The 26,087-nt window shown below is 39.9% G+C and overlaps 1 protein-coding gene and 1 pseudogene across 1 annotated transcript in view; both read left to right on the top strand.

Moving 5' to 3' along the window:
* Positions 1-25,398, top strand: part of MYZAP (myocardial zonula adherens protein) — a 91,139-nt gene extending 65,741 nt beyond the window's left edge. Inside the window, exons 11-13 of the mRNA XM_023228602.1 lie at positions 2,223-2,306; positions 15,764-15,864; positions 24,440-25,398. Coding sequence (XP_023084370.1) covers positions 2,223-2,306; positions 15,764-15,864; positions 24,440-24,536 — 282 coding nt within the window. The 3' untranslated portion in view covers positions 24,537-25,398. The remainder of the gene's footprint in view (positions 1-2,222; positions 2,307-15,763; positions 15,865-24,439) is intronic.
* On the top strand, positions 9,280-9,336 carry LOC111553717 (annotated as a pseudogene).
* Positions 25,399-26,087: the final 689 nt, after the last annotated feature.

The following is a 26,087-nucleotide window of genomic DNA, read 5'->3' as shown; positions in this document are numbered from 1 at the left end:
AGGCATAACAGGGTATCTCAGGTTCATCTAGTTTATTTTTTGTCCCCTGAAATGAGCCATTCCACCAAGATGTCCTGTGTTTTTTCAGTGGGGAATGCTATTTAGAGACCACAATCTGGACGTATTATGTTCTTATTGTTTCCAAGTTTTCTCAGTAGATACAGTAGGGATACATATTTTACAAAAGAAAATAAAAATTATGAATTCATACTGATATTGTCATTTTAAATTGAACAAAACTTTGTTTACTTCTTTGATTTCATACTTGTATTGCTTTCTCTTACAGTAAAAATCTTGGTTCCAAACATGATGATACTGCAATTATATATCAAATGGTTTCAAAATAACTTTGGTGGTACTACTAACAATCTTCCCAGTGAATGAGAGATTACTTTGCAGCTCTATTTATCTTTGATAATCCACTGAGAATATTGAGTCAAATTACTGTATTCTAACAACACTTGAATTAATACTTCTTACCAATTTGTGATATACGTCGTTTCTTCATTTCAATTTGTTCTCAGATTTTAGGGTTCACTTTTTTCTTTTTGGCTTCATTTTATATTTTGAATCTCTAAAATATGCTTTCAAAGTTAAACCTGTGTAACTAGGCTTATGTTTATTACATAAACCTATGTAATAACTTATTCTTTCTCCTTCACCTAAGTTCTTCCCTTTCCCTATTGGTAACTGTTTATTAATAATTAGGGTTTATTTTGTTTTTGCCGTGTTTCTTTTGCAAATAAATATTCATTCATGTGTCCCCACCTGTTTTACATCAAAGCGAGTATATTGTCTACCTTGAAATATACTTCTTCAGTGTTTTCGAGATCTGCATTTTTTGAAAGGTTACACAGACCTCCATCATACCATGGTTTATATAACCAGTCACTTATTGATGGAGTTCTGTTTTGTGTTTCCTAAGATAACAAAAATCCTTTGTTCATATCATTTCATATTTTGGCCGGTGTATCTTTGGGATCTATTCCTAAAAATGGAATTACTGAGTCAAAGGGTTAATGCGTATATACATTTTCTAGATACTGCTAGGTTCACTTCCATAGGAATGTTGTTATTTTGCACTGAGAAGGATTTTAAAATTTGTTTTGTTTTGATACAGGGTCTCACTTTGTCACCCAGGCTAGGGTACAGTGGCACCATCATAGCTGACTTCCACCTTGACCTCTTGGGCTCAAGCAATCCTCCCACCTCAGCCTCCCAAGCAGCTGGAACTACAGGGATACACCACCACACGCAGCTAATTTTTTGATTTTTTGTAGAGACAGGGTCTTACTATGTTGCCCAGGCTGGTCTCGAACTCCTAGGCTCAAGCAATCCTCCTCCCTTGGCCTCCCAAAGTGCTGGGATCATAGGAGTGAACTACTGTATTTGGCCTGAGAGTGCTTTTTTAAAATTATTTTGTGAGCACAAAAATTTAATATACAAGAGTTTTGGAAAGTTAATGTGTTATTAATGACCCTACATACTGTTCCCATTATTATGCATAACATGGCCTGGTACAGAGTACTCTGGTTCCTGCCTTCAGGGAAGCTACGGTTTTTCTAGGGAGACATGATTGGAAAGCAAAGAGTAGTCTAAGATACGATATATTGTAAAAACAAAGATGGGTCTTTTTAGGAAGCCTTTCTTGCTTACTCCAGGCCACGTGAGTCTTCGGTCCTCTGAATTTCAACACTTTTAATGAGACTTCTAATGATCCTTTTTTCAAACCAACTTTTGACACTTGGTTGAACAAATGTGAATGTATTGAATAACACAGCCAAATGTTTGAAATGCAGGCTGCCCTATAAATTCAAGCTGAATAATCATTTTTTAGAGAGTTGTATCTATATTTCCCAAAGCACATTCTCTGGAAGATCGACTGGATATTTTAAAGGGTTACACAGCAAAATGAGTGTGGAAATGTTGGATTAATCAAAGCTAATTAGCTGTGACTCCAGAATCATGTCTGCTGCCCTAACCTCACCTGTTCACAAAATCCGCCTGTCATGGAGCGTCTTGTGTTAATACTGTTCCGCGAAACACAGAGAATCAGTACGGAGGCTGTTGCAATGAAAACCATCCAGCCCCACTGGAAATGAGGAAAAATAGAAATAAAAATTAGAATAAATGAAAGCTAAAGGCATCTATTCCAGTTGATAAACTTGTACTTGTACAATTATATATTTTTGGTTAACAGTTTTTCATCCCTTTCTTTCTAGATTGAATCATTAAAGAAAAAGTTGCAACAGAAACAGCTCTTAATACTGCAGCTTTTAGAAAAGATATCTTTCTTAGAAGGAGAGGTAAGAATCTGTGTTTCTTTTAAGTTGATGTCTTCCCCACCATTAAATTTTATGTTACTAAGCCTACCACCAACACTTAATTAAAAATATGGCTATTTCCCGGCCTTGTAAAATTGATTGAGGGTTAAGTGCCAGCCTTGAAAATGAGGTTCTGACAGCTGTTTTTCCTTTACCATCGGACTCTCCTCATTCCAGTTGCTGCTCACTTCTGCTTTTTGGTTCTACTTTTTCTTATTAAAGAATCATCCTAGCGAGCCTGATAACGCTGTTGATTAGCACTGATAATTCCCTGCATTTGTCCAGTGCTTTATAATTTGTGAGATATGTTCATGTACATTCCTCACGTGATTCTCTCTGCAACTTTCAGAAAGTCAAGACTAAGATTATTATCTCTGTATTAATAAATGAGAAAACAGAGGCACAGAGACGACAGGTGGTGTTGCTGAAGGTTGCCCAGCTTCATAAATGTCAGAGCCAGGCTGAAAGACTCCTAAATGCAGTGCTCTTCTATCTATCACACCGAGTGAAGATGTTTTAGAGGGGACTTAATTTTACCTGAAACTTTCAGATGCTTAGTATTCTTGACTTTCTGGCTTTTTGAATGTCATTTGGGGATTTTGTAAAGGTTCCAGAGAAGAAAATTATGGGGTTGGAAGAACCTCACAAGGTTAGGTATTAATAGAAGGAGAAGTCAAAATCTATTTGCTCTAAAGGTTCTTTATTAAGAGCTTGGCATTGAGCCTTTGCCTTTTGAGACTTCGTGAAAAGCTGGTTTGCCAAGCACCTGTCCTTGTCTGTGTTCCTTGTTATAGTCCTTCCCCAGTGAGAGAGCCCGGCAGACAATGATGAAGTAAGAAAAAAGAGAAGAGAGAACTTCGATTAAGCCCGGATGTGTGTTGGACACTGTTAGTTACTTTGGATATGTTCTGTATAACACAGAAGTTAAGAGTGGAATCCAGCTTACCCAAGTGTGAACCCTGGATCTGCTTCTTATCATTATAAAGTTTCTTATCATTATAAAGGAGGGATCATAACTGTGCTACATGTGGGTGACAGTGATAGAAGATGCCTGGCATGTACTAAGCACTCAGTAATTTTAAAAGTATTATTATTGTTCTCTCTTTATTAAAAGGGATGCCCTCTGAGTTAGATGATAGTTTCCCCCTTTTATAGATAGTGAAACTGAGGTTTGGGGACATTCGGAAGTCTGCCCAAAGTTACAGCAGAGACGGGTAAGCCCGGATGCAGAGCCTGAGCTCTGAACCACCATGTTTGAGTGGGTAGTGAGCTGCGCCTTCATTTACTCTGTTTTTGAGGGGTTGCCTTACAGCAGTCATAACCAGAAGTCCCTCGTGGCCCATAGGGGCCTGGTACCAGATTCAAAGCCCAAGAGTCTCTGTCTTTTGAAGCTGAGTAAATGGGTGTTTTCCCCATTTCCACTCCTGTCTTCCCCTCCATAGTCATTGGCTCAGCGCCAGCCTTGTGAATGAACATTTCTGTTTCTGAGATTCCTTCCTGAAATTGCAGCTCCCTGTGGGAGGAAGCACACCTTCCCCAGTAAGTGTCAGAAAATGAGTGCCCTAGTGGAAGCCCACGTAAGCCCATGTGTCCAAAGAGAGGGCAGTCACAGGAGAGAGGAAAGACGTGCTGACAGGAGAGGCAGAAGGTCCCCCAAGACTGTCCCCCACGCCCACCTCTGGCTGTGCTGCTAAAGCAAGCTCTCCTACTGGTGGATTCTTAAATATCCAAGGGAATATTGCACATGGGGAATAGTCTTAGAAATAGCTATGTTTGTTCATGCTCAATGTATTAAACTCATCTCTTACCTTAGTTTGGGTTGCTCCAGACCTTGAAATGTGGAGTCCAGATAGTTTATCTGGGAGGTGATCTCAGGAAGCCCCACTGGGGGAATGGGGAAATGAGACAGGGAAGGGAAGAAAGCCAATAGCGGTGCCATATCAAGGAGGTCGCCCTAGGGACAGCTGAGGCTCACTCCTGCTGGGGATCTCTGGGAGATGGTGTGGAAGCGGCCCTGAGCTTTCCTTACTAAAAGACCAGAAAGCTGGGGCATTGATCCACTAACTCCCATCAGTCATTGGCTGAGGCCCACTCCAGAGGGTTGTGGCAGTTCCGGCCTGTCCTCGGCAGAGCCAGTTAGACTTTGGTGGTCAAAGGAAGCCCCCACATGAAGAATCACCAGTGGCCTGTTAGGAAACAGGAATGCCCAGAGGATGTGGGGGGGGGGGGTGAGTGGCAGTGTCAGCTATGTCTATCTAATAAGTAAGACTTTGAAAACCAGTTTTTTTGAGCATATCAATAATGATTATCGATTTGATTGATTAAATTCCCTGAAACTATTTAAATGCTAATACAAATCTAGTATGGCTAATTGCTTTTGGCCACTTCAGACATCCACCTTTACAGCAGACAATATATACAAAATAAGTTACATAATGACAGGATTTAATAATACATTTAGACTTAAACCTGTTCTAAAATACTAAATATCATGGGTTTTAATTTATTTTGTCATTGTTTCTGTTCTTGTTTTTTTTTTGTTTTTTAACTTTCCTGAGGCCATTGTTTTACTTCTTTCAATATTTTCTGAGGGTAACATCATTTTGACACCTTCCAGACAGGTGCCATCATCTTTGAGATCCAAAAGAGAAAGGATGCCTTCTCCAAATTGCTAAGATTAGAGGATGTGGGTTACATAGGTTCTTGGTTGGGTCACAGGACCCTCAGTGGCTTCTTCCAAGGTGATTCAAACTCAGGACTCCTTATCATTGTCTTTAGCACTATTAAAAATATATGCATTCTTTATCAATATTTCATCATACATAGCTAGGCCATGTAGAGATCTCCTCTCCTAGAAGATTAGAGGTGACATTCAAATACTTGGTTTTCCTCTTTGGCTCTCAAACTAGTTGATAATTTACACACACTCTGCTGACACTGTTCCTTGCTAATTGTAGATGATTGCTAATGCTGACACGTTGCTGCTAAACTCTCTACCTGATTGCTCTACCACATGGATGCTGAGCAGTCCTTCTCCAGGCCCTGAAGTCCTGGGGTGACCTAACTTACATCTTCTTTTGTTATTCTTTCTAACATAACACAGAAATCTTTTAAATAGATATCTAATTAATACCTCCTAAAAGAAACCACAAAAGTTTTGGTAGATAAATCTGGTAACTCCCCATCTTATTAATAAGTAGCTACATTTGTTAAGGGCACAATTGCAGACTGCATACTCAGACTACCTGAGTACAAATCTCAACTGTGCCACTTAGTAGTGATGTGATACTGAGCAAGGTAATTAACTGTCCTATGCCTCAGTTGGCTTATTGATAAATAGGAACTCTCTGTGAAATGGCATCCTCTCCATAGAGTTGTTATGACGATTAAATGTGTTAATACTTAAGTGATTAGAAAAGTACCTGGCTCATGGTAAATGCCATATGTGTTACTGTTTCTTTAACTGCCTGGGTCCCGGGGACTCTTTCATTGTCATTGATAAATATTTTAGGTTGATAGCTATGTCCCATAATGAATCACTCTTTCTCTTTTGCTCATCCTCAAAGTTAGGGACTAGCATCAAACTCAGCTGTGTGATAATTTAAAAAAGAGAATTTCACCTTTAGGTGAACAAGAGCAGGGCCTGGACAGGCCAGGTCCTACTAGCAGGCCATAGGGCCCAGAAGTCCCTTGCCCGCAGCAACCTGAAAGGTGCATCCCGGGAGGGTGAGGCTGGACGTGAGTCTTATAGGCTGGCAATATTTCAGCTTCTTTTAGCAGTTGGCCCCAGTATTTGTAGAATTCATAGGTGTTTGGGATTCATATCAAGTCTTAGAGTTTGAGTGTCACAAGCCGATGGTCTTGTATGATGTCATTGCTCCTATTATTTGTTCTGGCACCATGCCCCGGCAGTATTTGGGGATTTATTGATCATGCCTGTGCTTCTCTTAGCCACAATGCTGTTGGTTTTAAAGAAGCAACCCTTAGTTTCAGACGGAAGAGCCTTAGTTCTTACACATGTCCTCAGTCCAGTTCCTAGCTCTTCCCCAAGAACATTTTAGCTGTTCTCCTTCTTGAGCTACGGGTTCAGGACTGCACGGCATATCCAGCGCTGTGCTGGAGCTGCTTTGTACTGGTTAATGAAAGTGGAAGACATGCATCGCTTCTCAGGTCTCCATTCAGGGGTGTCATGTTGGTCACTTGAAATTAGCTATGGAGGAGATCTTTACATCACAGAAATTGACATATGTCACAATCAGAGCTTTTTAACCTAGGAATTTTATTTTCAAAAATTTACTAGCGCAGCATTAGTATTACATAACTCTGCAGGTATATCTAAGGGCTTTGTGTTTTTACCCTGACACCTCTGCTTACAAGCAGAGTAACTCTGGGCGGGTAATTCTACCCCTCTGAGCATCAGTTTCAGCATTTGTAAAATGGGGATAATCACTCCCACTTGAAAGACATTTTTTATGATTAAATAATATATACAAAACACTTAGAATTGTGCTTGGCACAGTACAAATGTTAATTCTTTCTTAATTACTCAGCCTTTTGGAGACTTCTGTTGGGACCCACATTCTGCCATTATCTGTGCATGACCTTGGGCAAATCATGCCACCAACAGTCTGGGCTCAGGTACTTCATCTTTAAAAAAGGGAGAATGCTAAGATCAACTCTGAGATTATTACCATTTTTAATGTTTGAAAACTTTGTTGAAATGTTGAAATCACATTAGGCTCCTGGACAGACAGTGAAGGGAGGACCGTCTACCTCATCCTGGGCTCGGAGAAAAGGACAGGCCCTTTCCTAGGTCACGGCTGACACTCTAGAACCTTTCTTCTTTTCTTTTAAAACAGAGAATATGGATCATTTTAGTCCCTGGATTCATCATTTGTGCTTACCTGTGTTTAAACTCATTAGATTTGGAACTCCCTCCTGCCTCTGCCCCAAACCCAAATGACACAGCAGACTCCTAAAAGCTTGCTCTAGCCTGGCCCTGTCAGACTACATTTTCATCAACCAATTTAAAACCTTCTTGATCCCGCTGATAAGTGAGAACATGCAGTGTTCGGTGGATGTAAACATGGGAACAATAAACACTGGGGACTACTAGAAGCGGGAGAGAGGGAGGGGGAAACGGTCTGAAAAACTACCTACCAGGTGCTATGCTTATTACCTGGGTGATGGGCTCGGTCATACCCCAAACCTCAGCATCCCGCAGTATACCTTTGTCACCAACCTGCACATGTACCCTCTGATTCTAAAATAAAGGTGAAAAGGAAAATCTTCCTGATAACAAAAATATGCCCGCTCTTTTTTCTTTTTCTTTTTTTCAAACAATTTTTTTTATCAGCTCAACTTTTAGAGAAGAAGAAATATTCTACATTTCCAATATAGAAAATGTTCTTAAAATAACATTGCAAGCATTTATCTTCATAAACTTTTTGAAACTCTGAACAGGTTTCATTACACTTTTCTCTGTTGGAAATCCTACACTTACAGCTCAATTCAAAAGTCAGAGGAAAGGAGTCCAATGTCTTGGTTTTGTCCATCCTGCATTTAATGTGTGTTGTGTAACACCTGAGCCTCTCAGTGTGTCTATTGTGCATTCTTGGAACTATTATTAATTTTTCTGTGTAATGTTGGAGTGGCAGCACCAGGCACCGGGCTCCCCACATGCATCTTATAGAACACACATTCTGTGTAAGTGCTACAGCCCCCGAGCTGCCCACACCCCTGGGCCTGAGGGAAATGGTGGGGGAGGTGACTGCCAAACATTCGTGACATAATTTCCAAAAAATGTTCAGAGGTGCTACACATTTTCTCCCGTCGTGAAGGGCACATGCGCCTCCCAAGCCATCGGGTTGGTATTCGTTACACATATAAACACAAGGGGGTGGTGTTTGAAAGCAGGAAAACCATGCAATTTGCTTCTCAGTCCCAGAAGCAATCTTTTCTGTAGCAGTCCAGGCAACAGTCTGAGGCTATTCTTTGTCGTTCCACTGTAGGCATATTCTGCAAGACTAAGAAGCAGATAGTCTTGTTTTATTGTTTCAAGTCCGTTAATTTAATTTTTAAAAGTATTTCTTAAATCTGCCCCACACTCTCTAACTCCCCTCTTATTGCCCATGTTCGGGCTCTCATCATCTTTTATTTTTGACCTTGTCAACTTAGTTATTTATTAACTTACATAAATACGTTTCTGTTATTTATTAACTTACATAAATAATTGTTTCTGTTTAAGCGTATAATCCACTGAGTTTTGACAGTGTGTATACCCATGAAATAACCACTGCCATCAAGATATAGAGCGTTTCTATCACCCCACCGAAGATTCTCTGTTTCACTTTGCAACCCAGCTTTCCATTTATCCCTAGGCAATTCCTGATTTTTTTTTTTTTTTTTTTTTTTTTTTTTTTTTTTTTTTTTTTTTTTGGAGGTGGTAAGTCACTTTTTATCACTTTTGGTCACTATAGATTCCCATTTAGTGGGAATCCACTGTATGATTTCCATTTCTAGAAATGGAATTCTATAGCATGCACTCTTCTGTGTGGAGCTTCTTTCACTTAGCATAATGATTTGAGACGCATCTAAGTTGCATGCATTCCCTTTGGTTGCAGCGTGGTATTCCATTGTATGAATATATCACAGTTTATTCATTCACCTGACAAAATACTTTTGAGTTGTTTCTAGCTCAGGGCTATTGTGAATAAAGCAGAAGTGAGCATTACAGTACAACTCATTATGTGAACATAGTTTTAATTCCTCTTGGGTAAACTCCTGGTAGTGGAATAGCTGGGTTGTAAGAGGAGGTATAAGTTAGTTTAACTTTCTGAGAAATGTCAGTTTTTCAAAGGGGTTGTAGTATTTTAATTTCCCACAGTTTGAGTGTACCAATGTCTCCATATCCTAACCCAGACCTAGTATTGCCAACCTTTTAAATTTAGCCATTCAGTTTTATAGCTCTTTTAGAATTTGTCTAGCAGGTTTTCTGGCTTTGAAAGCCCCCAAAATAAAAATAAAAACAAAAGAAAATAAATTGAGCCGTGCTAGGGGATATAGAGTGCTGTCTCATTGTGGTTTTAATGTGCATTTCCTTGTCAACTGGTGATACTGAGCTTCTTTTCTTCTTTTTGAGAATCTTTTTGTATGCTTTTTGCCATTTGTAAGTTTCATCTTTCGAAGTGTTTGTTCCAATCTTTAGTCCTTTATTTTATTGAGCTTTTAGTTATTTTACTAGTGAGTTGGAAGAGTTCTTTATATATTCTAGATTCGAGTCTTTGTCAGATATATTTTTTGTCAGATATATATCTTTGTCAGATATATATATTTGTCAGATATATGTACTATGAACATTTTCTCCCATCCTGTGACTTGCTTTTTTGTTTTCTTAATGATATCTGTTGAAGATGTATATATATATATATAATATATATATATATTTATTTTTTGCAGTCACCCAAGCTGGAGTACAGTGGTGCAATCTTGGCTCAATGCAGCCTCAACCTCCTGGGCTTAAGCTATCCTCCTACCTCAGCCTCCTGAGTAGCTGAGACTACAAGTGCATGCCACCACGCTTGGCTAACTTTTGTACTTATAATAGAGATGTGTTTCACCACGTTGCGTGGGCTGGTCTCGAACGCCTGAGCTCAAGTGATCTGCCCACCTCGGGCTCCCAAAGTGCTGAGATTATAGGCATGAGGCACCATGCCAGGCCCTGTTGAAGAGATTTTTTATTTTTGGTTTTAAATTAACCATTTATTTCTGTTGTGATTTGTGTGTTTTGTGTCCTAAGAAATATTCTCCTACTACAAGGTCACAAATGTTTTCTCCTGTAGTTTCCCCTAAGAATTTTATAGTTTTTACTTTTTTATTTAGATGATCCGTTTTAAGTTGATTTTTGGGTTTTGTGTGAAGTAAAGGTATTAATACTCCTTTTTTTTCTACACAGATGCCCAGTTCCTTACTTTTAATGTCTCTTTAATTTCTGATATTGATTATTTGTACCCTCTTGCTCTCCCTATCTTATGCACTCTGTGTCTCTGTCTCTCTTTGTCTTCTTTGACCAAATAGTGGGTTATCAATTTTTGTTGTTTTTTAAAAATAATTAAAATAGTTTTTGGTTTTGGTGATTTTCTCCATTGCGTGTCTGCTTTCTATTTTATTGACTTTTGCCCTGATGTTCATTACTTACTTCCTTCTAATTATTTTGGGATTACTTTGCTTTTCTTTTTCTAACTTCTTGAGGTAGAACTTAGGTCATTGATTTTAAACCTTTCTTCTTTTTTAATATAAACCTTTAAAGCTATAAATGTTCTTCTAATCTGTGCTTCACCTGCATCCCACAAGCTTTGATATACTGTAATTTTATTATCATTCAGTTTGAAGTATTTCCTAATTTCCCTTGAGATTTTACTTGGATTTATGGATTATTTTGAAGCAGGTTATTTAATTTCCAAATAGTTGAAATTTTTGTTGATATCTTATTTTTATTTCTAATTGAACACCATTATAGTCAGAGAACACAGCTTGTGTAGTTTTAACTTTTAATTTATTGGGACTTATTTCATGGCCCAGCATATATTTTCAATTAAATTTTTGTGAAAAAACTGTATTTTGCTGTTGCGTATGTTCTACAAATATCAATCGGGTTTAGGTAGTTGATAATATTGTTTAGATAACTGACATTTTTCTTGGATTTTGGATAATTGCCGAGAGAAAGGTGTTATAATCCCTTACCATGGTTTTTTACACTGTCTCTTTCTTTGTTAGTTTTTACTTTATGTATTTTGAAACTCTGTTGCTAGGTACATACACATTTTTGTTATGTTTTGATGACGAATGGATCTTTACAATATGAAATGTTGGTCCCTACCTTTGTAGGTCTTGATACCTATTTTAACTGATATTAATGTAGCCATTTTTACCCTGTTATATTTACTGTTTACATGATATATACTATTCCAAGTCATTTACTTTCAACTGATTTGTATCTCTGTATTTAAAGCACATCTCTTATACACAATAGTTGGGACTTGCTTTTTTATACATTGTTATAGTCTCTGCCGTTTAATTGGAGTATGTAGTTTACTAATATTTAATTATATTGATATGATTGGATTTAGATCTACATTTCATTATTTGTTTTCTGTTTGTTGCTTCTGGTTTGTTTTGCTTATTTTGCTTGCTTGTTTGTTTTGTTCTTCCTTTTTGCCTTTTGGATTATTTCAGTTTTTTTAAAATAACATTTTAATTTATTCATTGGCATTTTTGCTATATCTCTTTTCTCTAATATGTTGGTGGTTACTCTGGGTATTGCAGTATACATCACTAGCTGTTCACTGTCCACCTAGAGATAATATTGTACCATTTCTTGTAAAATGTAGAAATCTTGCAATGATATAGGTTCATTTACCGCTGTGCCTGTGGCTATAATTTTATATGTATTATATCTACATACATTATAAAACCATGATACATTATTATTTTTGCTTTAACCATCATATACACTTTAAAGAAATCAAGAGAAACTAAATTCTTTCATATATACTCTATTTCTGAAGGTGTGATTTTCTCTCTGATGTCATCTCTCTTCAGCCTGAAGAACTTTTATTTAGAATTTTGTGTAGTGCAGACCAGGTGGTAAAACATTCTCTTAGTTTTTCTTATCTGAAAGTAAGGTCTTTATTTTGCCTTCATTATTGAGAGATATAGAGCTCTAAGTTGCCAGTTTATTTCTCTTGGTACTCATTGTTTCTGGTTTCCATGGTTTTTAATGAGATATCTGTAGTAATTCAAATGATGATGCACCTGTATGTAAGAGGTTGCTTTCAAGATTTTTCTTCATTTGTGGTTTTCAGAAGTTTGACTGTAATGTGTTTCTCTTTGAATTTATCCTGTTTGGGGGTTTACTGAGCTTCTTGAATTTGTAAATTTATGTCTTTCACTGAATGTGGGGAGTTTTCAGCTATTATGTTGTACAGTGATTTTTCTGCTTTAATTTTCCTCTCTTTTTCTTTGATTAAAAAATGCATATGTTAGGCTTTTCAAATTGCTTCACAGTTCTACAGTGCTCCATTTATTGTTTTCAGTCTTTTATTTATCTGTTTTCAATTGGATAATTTCTATTAATGTATCTTAAAGTTTACTGACTTTTTCCTTTATCATCTTCAGTCTTAAGTCCATCTGGTGACTTTAAAAAAAAAAATTCAGGTATTATACTTTCCTGTTCTAAAATTTTCTTTTAGTTCTTTTTTTTTTATATTTTCTATTGATTTTTTTTACTACTTCATTAATTGTTAGCGTATTTTTCTTTGTCTCGCTGATCATTGTTATGATGGCCGTATTAAAGTCTTTGTCTGAAAATTCCAACATCAGAGTTATATCAGGATTGGTGTCTGTTGATTCTCTTTTCCCTTAGGAATGGGTAATATTTTCCTGACTCTTTATATGTCACATAATTTTGGATTATAAGTTGGACATTGTGAGTGCTTTGTTGGGTTTTTGTTTTAAAAGGCAATGAATTTAGCCAGACTTAACTATATCCTGCTTGTCTGTGATGATGATGGCAGAGCTCAGTTCAGTTCTTTAAACATTAGCTGCAAACTTCTTTCAGTTTTCTCCAGACATGCATGGTCCAGTGGTCTACCAGAGACTTGAGCTGAGTCTATATACAAGAGTTTAGTGTTTTCCCCCTACTCTGACTCTCCTCTTTTGCCTTCTCCCCTACTGTTAGTAGCCCTGGCATCCTTCTCCTGGTTTCTTCCACCAGAAAGATGATCTTTCTGTTAATATTTTGCTATATCTGTACTGCCACCACCATGACAGTGCTGCTCTCAAGGCAAAGCTGAGAGCAGAAAGAAAAACAATAAAACACAGAGTATACAGAGAACTGCTTGCCACGTGCTTCAAGTTTCACCTCATCTCCAAAACTTGCCTGTCTTTGTTGACTTCTCTAGAGACCTCATAAGTTGTTTTTAATCTGTTATTCAGAATGTATAGCTGTGACTTGCAGCAGGTTCAGTGTGTTGGGTGCATACTCCTTTCTACTGCAAGTGCAACCCCCACTCTTTAGCTGAATAGTTGCAGTGGCCTTCCTGCTGCCTTTAGTCTTATTTTCCTCCAATCCAACTTTCACTTGGGAGCCAGGTGATTAAAAGAAATTCTGGTGCTGACCTTGCGATTGTAAGATTGGTTTCTAACTTCTTGTAATGGCATACGTAGCCTTTCATAACTAACTTCTACACACCTGTGTAATGCAATAAGGTACCTTTTCTCAACCCTGTGTGTTCCACAGTTCTGGAATACTCAGCTCCTTTGCTTTTTCTTACTCTCTTTCTCTTGCCTAACTCCAGAAACTCCACCCCTCTCCCCATTTTGAATCAGATGTCCCCTCTGAGTTCCCTCTTAATATTCTGTGGGTCCCCCTATAATATTACTTAGCACATTGTTCTCTTATTTGCTGCTAAGTTATCTGTATCCCCGCGAGACCAAGCTCCTCAAGGGTTGCAAATAATGCCATATTTCTTTAACTTCTAACTCTTCCCTCACCTAATTTCACTGCCTGATATATAGTAGATATACAATAATTTTTCTACGGATTGCATTATATTCTCATGGGTATACATTTTTTATTTCGATTTCTATGGGTGTCTGTCGTGCACACCCAGAGTTCCCATGAAACAGAACAAAGGATTTGGGGTCACTTGTCCACTATTCACTGGGTATCAGTTGTGGCATATTTGCTAACCTTGTCTTTTAGGCCCCCTGCCTATAGGTATTAGACCCAGCATGCTGTGAAATCCTCACGATTAGTCTTGACACTAACAAGGGGTAAGGCTATGTGATTACTGGAGCATCCAGCAAAGGCAGGCCTCTTCTGCCTTTCTCTTTCCTTATAAATTAGAGAGTTCAGACATTATTGGGGAAGCACTCTCTTTCTCTCGCTCTCTCTCTGCGTGGGTGTGTGTGTGTGTGTGTGTGTATGAATGCTGATGACTCTCTGGGAATAAGCCAGCACCATTCTTCCATACTGGGGATGAGGTGATAGATTCAGAGCCTATTGATCTGTCATAGCGTGTCATCTGCTAAGGAATCTGGAGAGCATTCTCTTCTTTTACACCATTTCTTATGTATCAGAAGGGATTCATTGACCTTTACATTGTACAGAACATGGATTTTCACCAGAACTGATACTTTGCTCCTTGGTATCAACCTTTCAGAGCGGGAGCTACTGAATGTTTAACCCACATTCTTTCTTTCAAAACAAATGAGCTTCTGTCTCCATAGAACTTTTAAACTTTGTTGTGTTGTCTAGTGTCTTAGAATAGTGCCTCAGCTTCAGCTCCAACTTAAGAAAAGAGCAAACAATTTCATTTCTAGTTATGCAAATAAAATACTCATTGTAAAATCAATTATAAATTTATTTATTCAGCAAATATTTATCTTGTATCTGCTGCATGCCATGCTTTGAGAATACAACCAGGAAGATAGATATGATCACTGCTTCCTGAACATTTAGTCTAGCATTAATGAAAAATATTTAGAAGGACTTTTTAAAAAGCATCCCCAAATCTCATACGCAGAGATAACCACTGTTCACTTCTTTCTGAACTTTTTTTTTCTTTTGGTGTTTTTGCCCTTTAGATTTCAGGCACCAGCACTTCATCTATTTTCATTTCAGTATCTTCAACTTCTTTGTCTATTTTCATTTCTGTATCTCATGCTTCTTTGTCCTTCACTTCCCCCATGAGGCAAATTTCCAATTGCTGAGCATCTAATCTTTAACTTATGTAATGTTTGGCTCTGGCCCGAAAGAAAAAAACTTTTCAGAATGCACATTTTAATCCCAAGGAGCTTGTTCTACTTTATATGTGTGAGATTCTGAATTTTTCACACCTATGAAATACTAATTAAGTTATAGAGGTATTTCCTACTGTTAAATTAACAGACTTGCTCATTTTATAGTTTAATGAGGAGGTGTTAAAAGTTGGGCTGCACCTTATTTATAATGGCAAAAACGTGATAAATATCTAAATGCCCATCAGTAAGGGACTAGTTAAATAAATAATGTATCCATACAATGGAATACTATTAATGAATTAAAATAGTTTGTTGACAAAAAAAGAAAACTAATAAAGATAGATAGCTACAACAAATTGGTGGCTGAAAAAGCAGATTATAACAAAGATTACAATATTTTGTTTTCATTTGTGTAAAATTGGATGCACATGTCTGTACATGCATAGAAAGCCATTTGTATGGATTCAGTCAATCTATTTCTTCAACACCTATTGCATAAGTGATGCTCTGTAAATACATTGTGATTAGTTGCCCATGTTATGGGGCAAAATCAGATAATACATATAAATTGTATTATGCATATTTGGGGGGGAACATATTTGACTTACTGAAAATACCTTTTTTCTCGTCTCCAGAATAATGAACTACAAAGCAGGCTGGACTATTTACTAGAAACCCAGGCCAAGACCGAAGTGGAAACCAGAGAGATTGGAGTGGGCTGTGATCTTCTACCCAGGTATTTAGGAATTTCCTGATTTTTTTTTTTTTTTTTATTCAAATTCCTCTTTGGCTGAAGAAAATACTTTACTGGGCTGTTCTTAGCAGAATTGCATTCTTCCTATCAAAAATATTTCTGCAAAGCCAAGTGGTGGCTGCTGAGGGGCTTGACTGGTTTCTGTAGGAACAGGGGCATTGTGCAGGGTGGAGGGGTAGGCAAAGGAGAGACCTGGGGAAGCCATTTAGAGAGAGATGGGCCCTGTCAAGTGAATGCATGCATTTCTTTCTTCCTTCATTCATTCAGCTAATGCTGTTAGTATCTTTCCTATGTCTGACAGTTTGACACAGAGAGGAATGAGATTTGGTTCCTGCCCCAGAGTACAGTCTGGAGGGAGAGACAGGTATGTAGGTAGACATATGTAACAGTGTGAGAGGGGCATCAAAGGTGCTTTAGTGATATACAAGAGGGAGGATCTGAACCTTGAACAAAATTCATCTATTCCTCAGTACTGTAACAGGGTGTTGTCAAGCACTGGGTCCAGTTCATAAATACCTGCTCTGGTTGAGTCATCAGCAGATATGTGATAACTATAACCCGGTTTGTTCAGTCACATTCCTGAGCTAGAGGACTGACCTGTTTGTTGTTAAGCTGCTTCCACACTTGTGTCTCTTCCTGGTGACATTAGAGGCTGTAACACAGTAACCTGCCTCTGATAACTAACTTGCCATTTCTAGGTGCTCACAACTGTGCCCGGCCTAAAGAGGACATAAAACAAGTTTACAGCAAAGATGCTAATGACATGTGACTTGTGATTTAGGTAATCAAGGTCACAAAATGCCTGGTATCCTGTGTGCAGGAGGGTGGATTCTTGTGTGGACTGGGACACTTGTGTGTGCTTTGCTGGACATAATAGTCTAGAAAAATGTCGAATCCTGGAATCTTGAGTGGTTATAGCTGGTGGGAAATAGTGAGAAGCCGATCACCAAGCTGGGGTGTGGAATACCTGGTTCTTGTCCTAGCAGCCAGGAGCAGGATGCCTTCAGTCAGGTGCTTCAGTGGGGCCTCGGTTTCTCGACTTGTAAAGTCAGTGATTTGACTAGGTCTCCAGCAGTTCTAACATTGTATAATAAAGCTTCCTTTCCGTACTTTATTAATTTGTATTTATTACTGATATTATCATTTTTGTTAATTAAAATGAATCACTTGCCATTCTAAAAGAATTTGCCAAAAGCAGCATTAGGTTCTTTCTTTGACAATGTCCTCAATTACATCGCTTGCCTTCTAGTAAAAAGGCATTTTTTTATCATTCTGATATAATTAACAGAAAATGTTGAATATATATATCTATATATCTATATAGATATATAGATATATAGATATTAGACTCTGGATCTCATCATCGTGTGGTACAAAGTACATGGTGAAAATATAACCAAAAAGAATGATCAATTGTGTTCACAGACCTTTTTGAAATATAAATAATTTGGCCATTTCCCCACTTTTTGTGTTTTTCAAAAGCCAAGTGGCCTAGTCCACTCTAATTGCCCACATAATAAATCTTGTTTGGCTAAGACGGATACAAAACTATGTCTGAAACCAATAAATTGTTTGTTTTCTAATTCCTACATTTTGGCTTAAAACAAGCTTTTCAATTTGTATGCCCAAGTATAGCCTGAAGCAAACTTTTATGGCTAAGTTATGAAACCACAAAGCGGTTTTCATAATGGAAGTGCTGACAGACCCTTAACTTATGGCCATGGTGAACTTGGAAGCCACTTCAGTATCTAAAGGCAGCTTTTCCATAAATGTAACATTTGGTTTCCCCCAGGATCCATCTTAGCAGTTTAACTACCTAGGTCAATCAGCAGAGGAAATGAAAACTACATATCCGCGTTTCCGAAAAGGCAGAATAATATTTCATTCGTTTCCTCGCAAATATTTATTAAGTGCCTACTATGTGAAAGGCGCCAGGCAAGTCTGGGTGGGGAGGAGCCCGGGATCTTTAGGTAACTCAGGGCAGGGCAGTGGCCTTCCACCTGCACTTCTTGGAACTGCCTTACTCTGAGCTGGGGCTCCTGGAGAGGCCTCGGGATGCCCGGGGGGATGAGGAGGGTTAGTGAGGGGCTGGCCTGTGGGACCCTCCTTCCTCCCCAAAACAACCTGAGAAAGTCAGCTTTTAGTCTATTTTGTCTGTTGGATTCCAAGTAAGATTCGGTTTGAATAAATAGCTCTATGGGCAGAAACAAATTGGAACTCCCGGTCTAGTTAATCCCCATGTTTTATGGATACCAGAATCGAGGCTCAGAGAGATCAAGTGATTCACTGGAAGCCACATAGCCGGAATTAGAACCAGGCCTTCTTGAGTCTTGGTGCAGTACATGAGTAGTTTGAAAATATGTAATAAACAGAGAGCTACTAAATGGCGGTGTGTATGTTCTAACAAAATTCCTGGTTCATACTTGGACTTCAAATTTGCATCTAACTAATAAAGTATTCCATGGTATTGTCCAGAATATTTTTTAGATTTTTTTTCTCTAGAATTTTTTAGACTGGTACAAGCCTTGAATTAAGCCTGAGTTATGCAGAAGTGTTTTGTTCTTACTCCCTGTTCTTCTCCTACAAGGAATTCATCAGTGTGGGACAGTCAGGGAGGCTCAGGCTGTCCAGTTCCCTGTCCAGCCAGCTGCTAGCTGAGCTCAGCCTTGGGCAAGTTACTTTATCTCTCTAAAGCCTCAACTCTTTCATCTTTAAAATAAGAATGAAGAGGATAATATCAAACCTCATTGGGTTGCTTTGAAGATTAAATGAAAACGTGTACATAAAGCATTTAGAGACAGGGCATGGTGGGTCATGCCTGTGTTCCCAGCACTTGGGGAGGCCAAGGCGGGAGGATCCCTTGAAGCTAGGAGTTCAAGACCAGCCTAAGCCACATAGCAAGACCTTATCTCTACAAAAAATATATAAATAAATAAATAATAGGCCGGGCATGGTGGCTCACACCTGTAATCCTAGCAGTTTGGGAGGCTGAGGCAGTGGCTCGCCTGATCTCTGGAGTTCAAGTTCAGTCTGGGCAACTCGGTGAAACCCTGTCTCTACTAAAATACAAAAAATTAGCCAGGTGTGGTGGCGTGCACCTGTGATCCCAGCTACTAGGGAGGCTGAGACAGGAGAATAGTTTGAACCCAGGAGGTGGAGGTTGCAGTGAGCCGAAATCACGCCACTGCATTCCAGCCTGGGCTTGGACGACAGAATGAGACCCTGTCTCAAATAAATAAATAAAAATAAAAATGAAAGCATTTTAGCATAGTAACTGGACCAGAGTTCAGCACTTAATAGCTATTACTATTTATATTAACTAAACCCACTCTCTGATTTTCTATGTAGAACATTGTATAAAATATAAATAAATTTGAGTATGGACTTCAAAGTTGATGCTCAAAAACATTTGTTCAGTGAATAAGTGAAAGATACATACCAAGTGAGGAACGTAGGCGGGGGATCAGTATTATCACATGATTTATTTATTTAATAAAGGCCTTGGATGAAGTGATTCCTGCTTATGTTTTACCTCTTTTTTTTTTTTTTCTCTCTCTCTCCCCTCACTAGAATACAAGCTCCATGAGGAAGGGATTTTCATCTATTTCACTAATTGCATTCTCCCTGGGACCTCCTTAGAGCAATGCTTGGCACATACTAGGCACTTAATATTTGTTGAATGGAGCCATCTCCCTGTAGCATTCGACAGTCCTTGCTAAGAAGAAAGGAAGGATTCCTCAGCCTGTTTCTTACCCTTGCAGGAGTTTTCTCTCCTGGTTCTCCAGCTATCTATGTGGTCTGTCCTTCTCCAGCTTCTTTGATGGCTTCTTTTCCTCCTCCAAGACCCTCGCCATGGTAGTCCACATGGCTCTATCTTGGTTCCAGTACTTCCTGCAAAGGTTGCATCCAGTCTCACAGCTTCACCTCTCCTCTCTGTGGCTGAGCCACAGGAAGTGTGCACCCTTCTCTTGAATACAAGTCCTTGTTCCCCACAGCCTTCTGGGCACTCCCAGCTGGTGTCCACTTGGTCTTCATACTTGCCGTTGCATGGCCGAGTGTGCCATCTCTTTCTTCAAAGTCACTCCTCTTAGGAGTGAGTAAGAATACTGGCTTGGAAGTTAGACCTGGGTTTGAGTTCGGAGTCTGCCTCCTGCTGTATCTGCAGCTTTGGCAAATTCCTGCCCTCCTTGATTCTCATCTTGACAAGGATGATTTTGGTGGCAATCCCTTTGGAAGCTTGTTGAGAGGATTAAGTGAAGTAACAGGCATAGAATGTCCAGTGGAAGTGCCCCGCATTTTCGTATTTCTGTGGCTGCAGCCACTGCTTTCCCAGACACCTAAACTCAGTATATTGTAGTCACTTCTGAGTCAGAGAATTATTTTGCTTCTTGACTCACTCACTTATACTGTGCTGTTCTTTCCTTCATCACTCGCCTCTTTCTTTCCCATTCCTCCTGCTGCCAGTCTGCCTGAGACTGTCTCATCTACTCAGTACCATCTCTCTGCCTCACTTTCTCCTCCTCAAATGCTTCGCCTACTTCATCTAATCTTTGTTTTCCATAAATTTCTAGTGACAAAGGGTCTCTTCATAAAGAGAGAGGGAAAGGGAAAGGGTGAGAAGAGATTCACTGTGGGTTCAGGAGTTTTCACACCCACGCACACACACACACACACACACACATAAGTGTATGTGTGTATATAAAGACTCAGGAGTTTGGTTTGAAAACTTTGATATATGTTAATGAAAGCCATTGAGAACAAGTCCCGGTCATCTAGCCTTCATTTACAAAGAAAAATGAAAAAAACGAAAACCAAAACAAAAGTGACTTTTCTTTCTCCTGCCCTGTAGTGAAACTTGGTTTCCAGCAAACTCATCAATTATGTCTTCGTAGGTGCAATTTGATGAAAAATACTCCCCATGGTCATAAGTGCTCAGCACGTAGTAAGTGCTTTAAAATGCTTATATTTTCGTATTTCTGTTGCAAAGACCAGAACACAAAGTAGCTTTTTGTCAAAGCTTTATTTGCTGATTCTGCTATTGTTTTCCCCAGAGGAACTGCCCCTTTATTGATTAATAAAAGGTTAACAATAGCCTAAATGTGTTAAGGCAAATGGTTGGGTTTCAGTTTTGTGGTTGAGATTATTTCTGTTCTTGAAATCCTGTTGTTTCCTAGTGATCAACAAAATAAAATACCCCACTTCTTTCTTAAAAGATCGGGATATGAGAGCCTGCTTTTGAACCCTAGAAGGTTCACCTTTATAAATATTTCTGCATTTTATGGGCTTTCAGGATATTGTCACTGGAGACTGTTTCTGTTATGTGGAATTTTCACAGGAGTTGGCACAAATAGCCATCTGGCTTCTGCTCCTGGCACTCCACTAAACTGCCTGGTCAGGTCCCTGGGGCCTCCTGGATCACCAGGTCCCATGGATTGCTCTCTGTGGCAGGTGACACTGGGACCCATTTCTTCTTGAAACTTCTCCAACCTTTGGTTTCCTTTGTAATTCATATGTGAGGTAATAGCTCTGTGACTGGCTTCTATGAGCTGCTGGATTCATGGAGATGATGGAGATGTGGCTTTCACCCTTAGAGAAATTATACCTAGCCGTGGACACAAATGTGTAGAGCAACAAGTGCAGGAAGATGCTATAGAGGCTTGGCGCGCTGGCCCCCACCTGTAATCCCAGCACTTTGGGAGGCTGAGTTGGGTGGATCATTTGAGGTCAGGAGTTTAAGACCAGCCTGGCCAACATGGTGAAACTCCGTCTCTACTAAAAATACAAAAATTAGCCAGGTGGCGGTGGCACGCGCCTGTTATCCCAGCTACATGGGAGGCTGAGGCAGAATTGCTTGAGCCTGGGAGGCAGAGGTTGCAATGAGCTGAGATCATGCCACTGCACTCCAGCCTGGGCAAGAGAGAGAGATTTGGTCTCAAAAAAAAAAAAAAAAAAAAAAAAAAAAAAAAGCTATGGAGGTGTCAGAAGCCTCCATAATAGGTGTATATGGGGATTGGGTGGAGAACACGGAGAATCTCCTTGGGGGAGACATGCAAAGTTTAAAATACACCCCCTGCCATGCTTTTAATACATCTTCTATCACCTGGTGAATGACTGGATGTGGGAAGTTAGGGGAAAGGGATTCGACTCCTAGGCTTCATGTACACATTTTTTCATCGCGTTGGTTGGGATAAAGAACGTAGCTGTGTGAAAGAACCCATAGGTCTCGGTGGCTTAGCACGGTAAAGATTAATTTCCTATGTCACAGTTTAAGGCAGTTTGGTATAAGGTTTCACTCCACACAGTCTTTCAGGAACGCAGGAATTTCTCCATCTAGCGACCCTGCCTGCACTTTGGAGTCCTCCTGGATTCTCCAACTGTATGCTGTACATAAAAGGGAAGAGAGAGAGCGTGGGGTATTTATGTAGAAGACTTTTATGGGTTAAACATGGAAGTAGTAGAAGTCATTTCTCCCTGTTTAGTCACAAGGCCCACCTAATGGCAAGAGAAGCTGGGAAATGTAGTTACGTGTCCAGGATGAAAAAGAAATGGGATGTCTTAGTCACCCAATCCTGTTAACTATAACTCCCAAATATCTCCCTAAAATCTCCCTGCCACTTCCCATCCAGTGCTTCTGTCAGGATTCAAGCTCTCATGATCTCTCTTTCACCTCCTGAAGAACAAGAATTTTCTAACTGACCTGCCTTCAGAATAATCCTTCCCTAGTCAACCCTCGATAGTACCAGAGGAACCTCGCTAGAATAAAAATATGAGCAGGCCATGGCCCTCCTTAAAAACCTGCTGTAGTTCTCTGTCCCCTTCTGAACTTCTTAGCCAGGGACATGGGACTCTTCTCTAGCAGGCCTCATCTTCTGCCACTCTCCATTGTGAACTCTGTTCCAGTCGTTCCAAAGGAGCACACGGTTTGCAGTTCCTCATCCGCAAACTGTGTGCTCACCTATTTCTGCCTTGCACATACTGCCCCTTCTTCCTGGAGTTCCCATCCCTGCTTTGCCCACTTGGTGAATGCTAGGCATCCTTCAAGATTCACCTTCTCTGTGTGAATTTCCAGATGTGAATTTCCTGGTGGTACTAAATTGTTCTGCCCTCAATTTTCCCATCATGTCTTCATGCTTATTTTGTTCAGGTCATGGCGGGAAGGGAGGCTTGAGAGTTAAATGAAGGGACTATTGTGGACGTTTGGGCAATGTTAAGGGAAATAAACAAGGGACAGTGGCAAGCTCTGGAGCTAGTGACAGTGGAAGCTGTTACCACCCTTGCCTGAGGAGGCAGGGGAGAAAGCCAGGGGACGAGAACAACTTGGGGAGCTATAACCAGGGGCCCTGGTAGAGGGATGCTGCCGACTACCAACCTGCAGCCTGGCTGGGAAGGGACAAATGTCCTGACCTCTTTGTCCTCTCATTCCCTGATCCCCTGCTACCACCTTGCAGTAGGCCAAAAGGAACTGAATTTGAAGGGCAAGGGAACCCCTTGATGCTGACCTTTCCGGGCCACAGAGTAGGGTGGAGAAGGGGGAGAATAGGGCTGGATGGCAAAAGAATGCCCAGCACAGCTGTTATGTCTCTGTTATAGTTCCTAACACAGTACATGAAAATTTTTTATGTATATATCTTTCCCACCAGGTGACAAGTCCCTTGAATTTTTTCTGAACCATGGATGCCTAGTACAACCTTTACAGGTTGCTAAAAATAACTTTTTTATTTTTAACCTGTCATAGTCTGTTCAGGCTGCCGTAAGAAAGTACCAGAAACTAGTTAGCTTATAAACAATAGACATGTATTACTCACAGTTCTGAAGGCTGGGATGTCTAAGACCAAGGTGCCAGCGGATCCAGTTTCCGGCGAGGGCTTGCTTTCTGGTTCATGGATAGTGTCTTCTTGCTATGTCCTCACATAGCAGAAGGGATGATGAATATTTCTGGGGCCTCTTTTTTTTTTTTTTTTTTTTGAGACGGAGTTTCGCTCTTGTTGCCCAGGCTGGAGTGCAATGGCATGAACTCGGCTCATCACAACCTCTGCCTCCTGAGTTCAAGCGATTCTCCTGCCTCAACCTCCTGAGTGGCTGGGATTACAGGCATGTGCCACCACGCCTGGCTAATTTTGTATTTCTGGTAGAGACAGGGTTTCTCCATGTTGGTCAGGCTGGTCACGAACTCCCGACTTCAGGTGATCTGCCTGCCTCAGCCTTCCAAAGTGCTGGGATTATAGGTGTGAGCCATGACGCTGGGCCTAGGGCCTCTCTTATAAGGCCACTAATCCCATTCATGAGGGCTCCATCCTCATGACCTAATCACCTTCCAAAGACCCCACCTCCTGATACATCACCTTAGGGGTTAGGATTTCAACATATGAATTTGGGAAAACATAAACATTAAGTCCATTGCAGGGCCCGTTTGTAATATTTAAATGAAATATTAAGCTGCATTATTGTCTTTTTATTTTTATGTGCGTAAACACCATTTTCTAGAGCTGTCTTAACATGTGAAGCATATAGGGGGGGTTTGTTTCGTTTTCCTGACCTGCCTTTTCTCATTTCTCAGTCAAACAGGCAGGACTCGTGAAATCGTGATGCCTTCTAGGAACTACACTCCATACACAAGAGTCTTGGAGTTAACCATGAAGAAAACTCTGACTTAGGCACTCAGAGGCACACACTTTTTATAGATGGACAAAGGCTCTGGAACCCTGTGGCTTGAAATCCTCTGGGAAGGGTGACTCTTGTTTCCCCTATACACAGTGTAAGCCAAAATGGAAATCGCTGAGGCTCTGATCCACTTCTGAGACAGGAAGGAAAGTGAAGGTGGAGTGGGCAGGTAAGAGAGGGATATACAAGGTCACGTTTCTGACACCCACCCGGCATACCCTGCTGTACTGTGCCATCGTTTGTTTTCTTTGTAGATACTGAAATCCTGTCAGGAGGATTCCCTCACAATGTATTTTATTTGCTAGACTTTGGTTGGGAGGGAAAAGGACATTAATTTGAAGTTTCATGTTATTCATGCCAGGATCGTTTGATAGAGCATGAAGGTTTTGATTACCCATAAAAGTATTAGAGGCAGCGTTTCTCTGGTACGGAGAGGCCTGTCCACAAGGAGCATGGGCACCCAGCCAAACTTGAACCTGGAGGGGTGGGTTCCCAGCCTGCAGGTGCTCTTTCCTCTTGGTCCCAAGCATCTGTGCAGGGTCATGGGAGCCACAGTTAGAGACTTGTGTGGGCCAGATGAGCTTCATTCAGATGCGCTAGTCCCTTGGTTTAATTTGTGCCTTATGCTTTCATTGGACCAGCTGAAATCACTGTATTTATTCAACTTGTGATTTTTTTTCTCTCTCACTTTAACTTAAAGAGAATTTTATATGTCATGGAAATTTAATCATTAAACGTTTTCAGTATCAATCGGTGTTTTTGTTCAACGAATGAATAATCTGGTCATGCATGCTGTACTTTGATATTATAACCTATGTCACATATGTTTAATAAATACTATATATTTTCTACTAATGTTGTCTCTGTGTTTCATCCATGACCATGTAGAAGGGGCAGAGAGCAGATCAGGCTCTGGAATGAGTGTCAAAGTCAGATCACATCATCTTCCAGACAGTACAATCCATAGAAGCATCTGTAAGCCATAAGATTGACTCTGTGTGTCAGGGGGCCTCTCTGTCTTTTTAATTCCTGAAATTTAGTTAATACACCATATGGAAAAAGCAAGATACACTGATGATCACAAAGTACAAAAATGGATTTTACTTTTAAACCTTTCCTCAAATCTCGCACCCCTTACTGTCTCCACTTCCAAAAAAACAAAGAAATAAAAAAGTAAGAAAGCAAAGCAACTCAGTTAGATAAATCACTGTGAGTCAGAACCATGCTAAGAGGAAAATGTGCATTTGGGAGCCAAATTTGTATTTAAACAATGTCTGTGGGACCTTGGGTGAGTCATCAAAGCTCTCTGAATATTAGTTTCATCCTTTAAAAACCTCGGATCGTCACACCTACTTGATAGGCTGATGTGAGAGCCATATGAAGTCATTCCCACATAGGGACTGGGCACTGCCAGGCACGTAGGCAGTGCTTGCTGTCATTCTGGAGGTTTTAGACCACTGCTGACTGCTGGTTGAGTCTCACCACTGGAGCTATTCTAGCAGCAAAAAACCATGCTCTATGGCAGCCACCAAGGAGAAGCACTT

The sequence above is a fragment of the Piliocolobus tephrosceles genome, chromosome 6 (genome assembly GCF_002776525.5).
Source record: "Piliocolobus tephrosceles isolate RC106 chromosome 6, ASM277652v3, whole genome shotgun sequence".
Taxonomy (NCBI): domain Eukaryota; kingdom Metazoa; phylum Chordata; class Mammalia; order Primates; family Cercopithecidae; genus Piliocolobus; species Piliocolobus tephrosceles.
The sequence above is the reverse complement of the archived record's forward strand: the minus strand, read 5'-3'. Positions and strand labels throughout refer to the sequence as shown.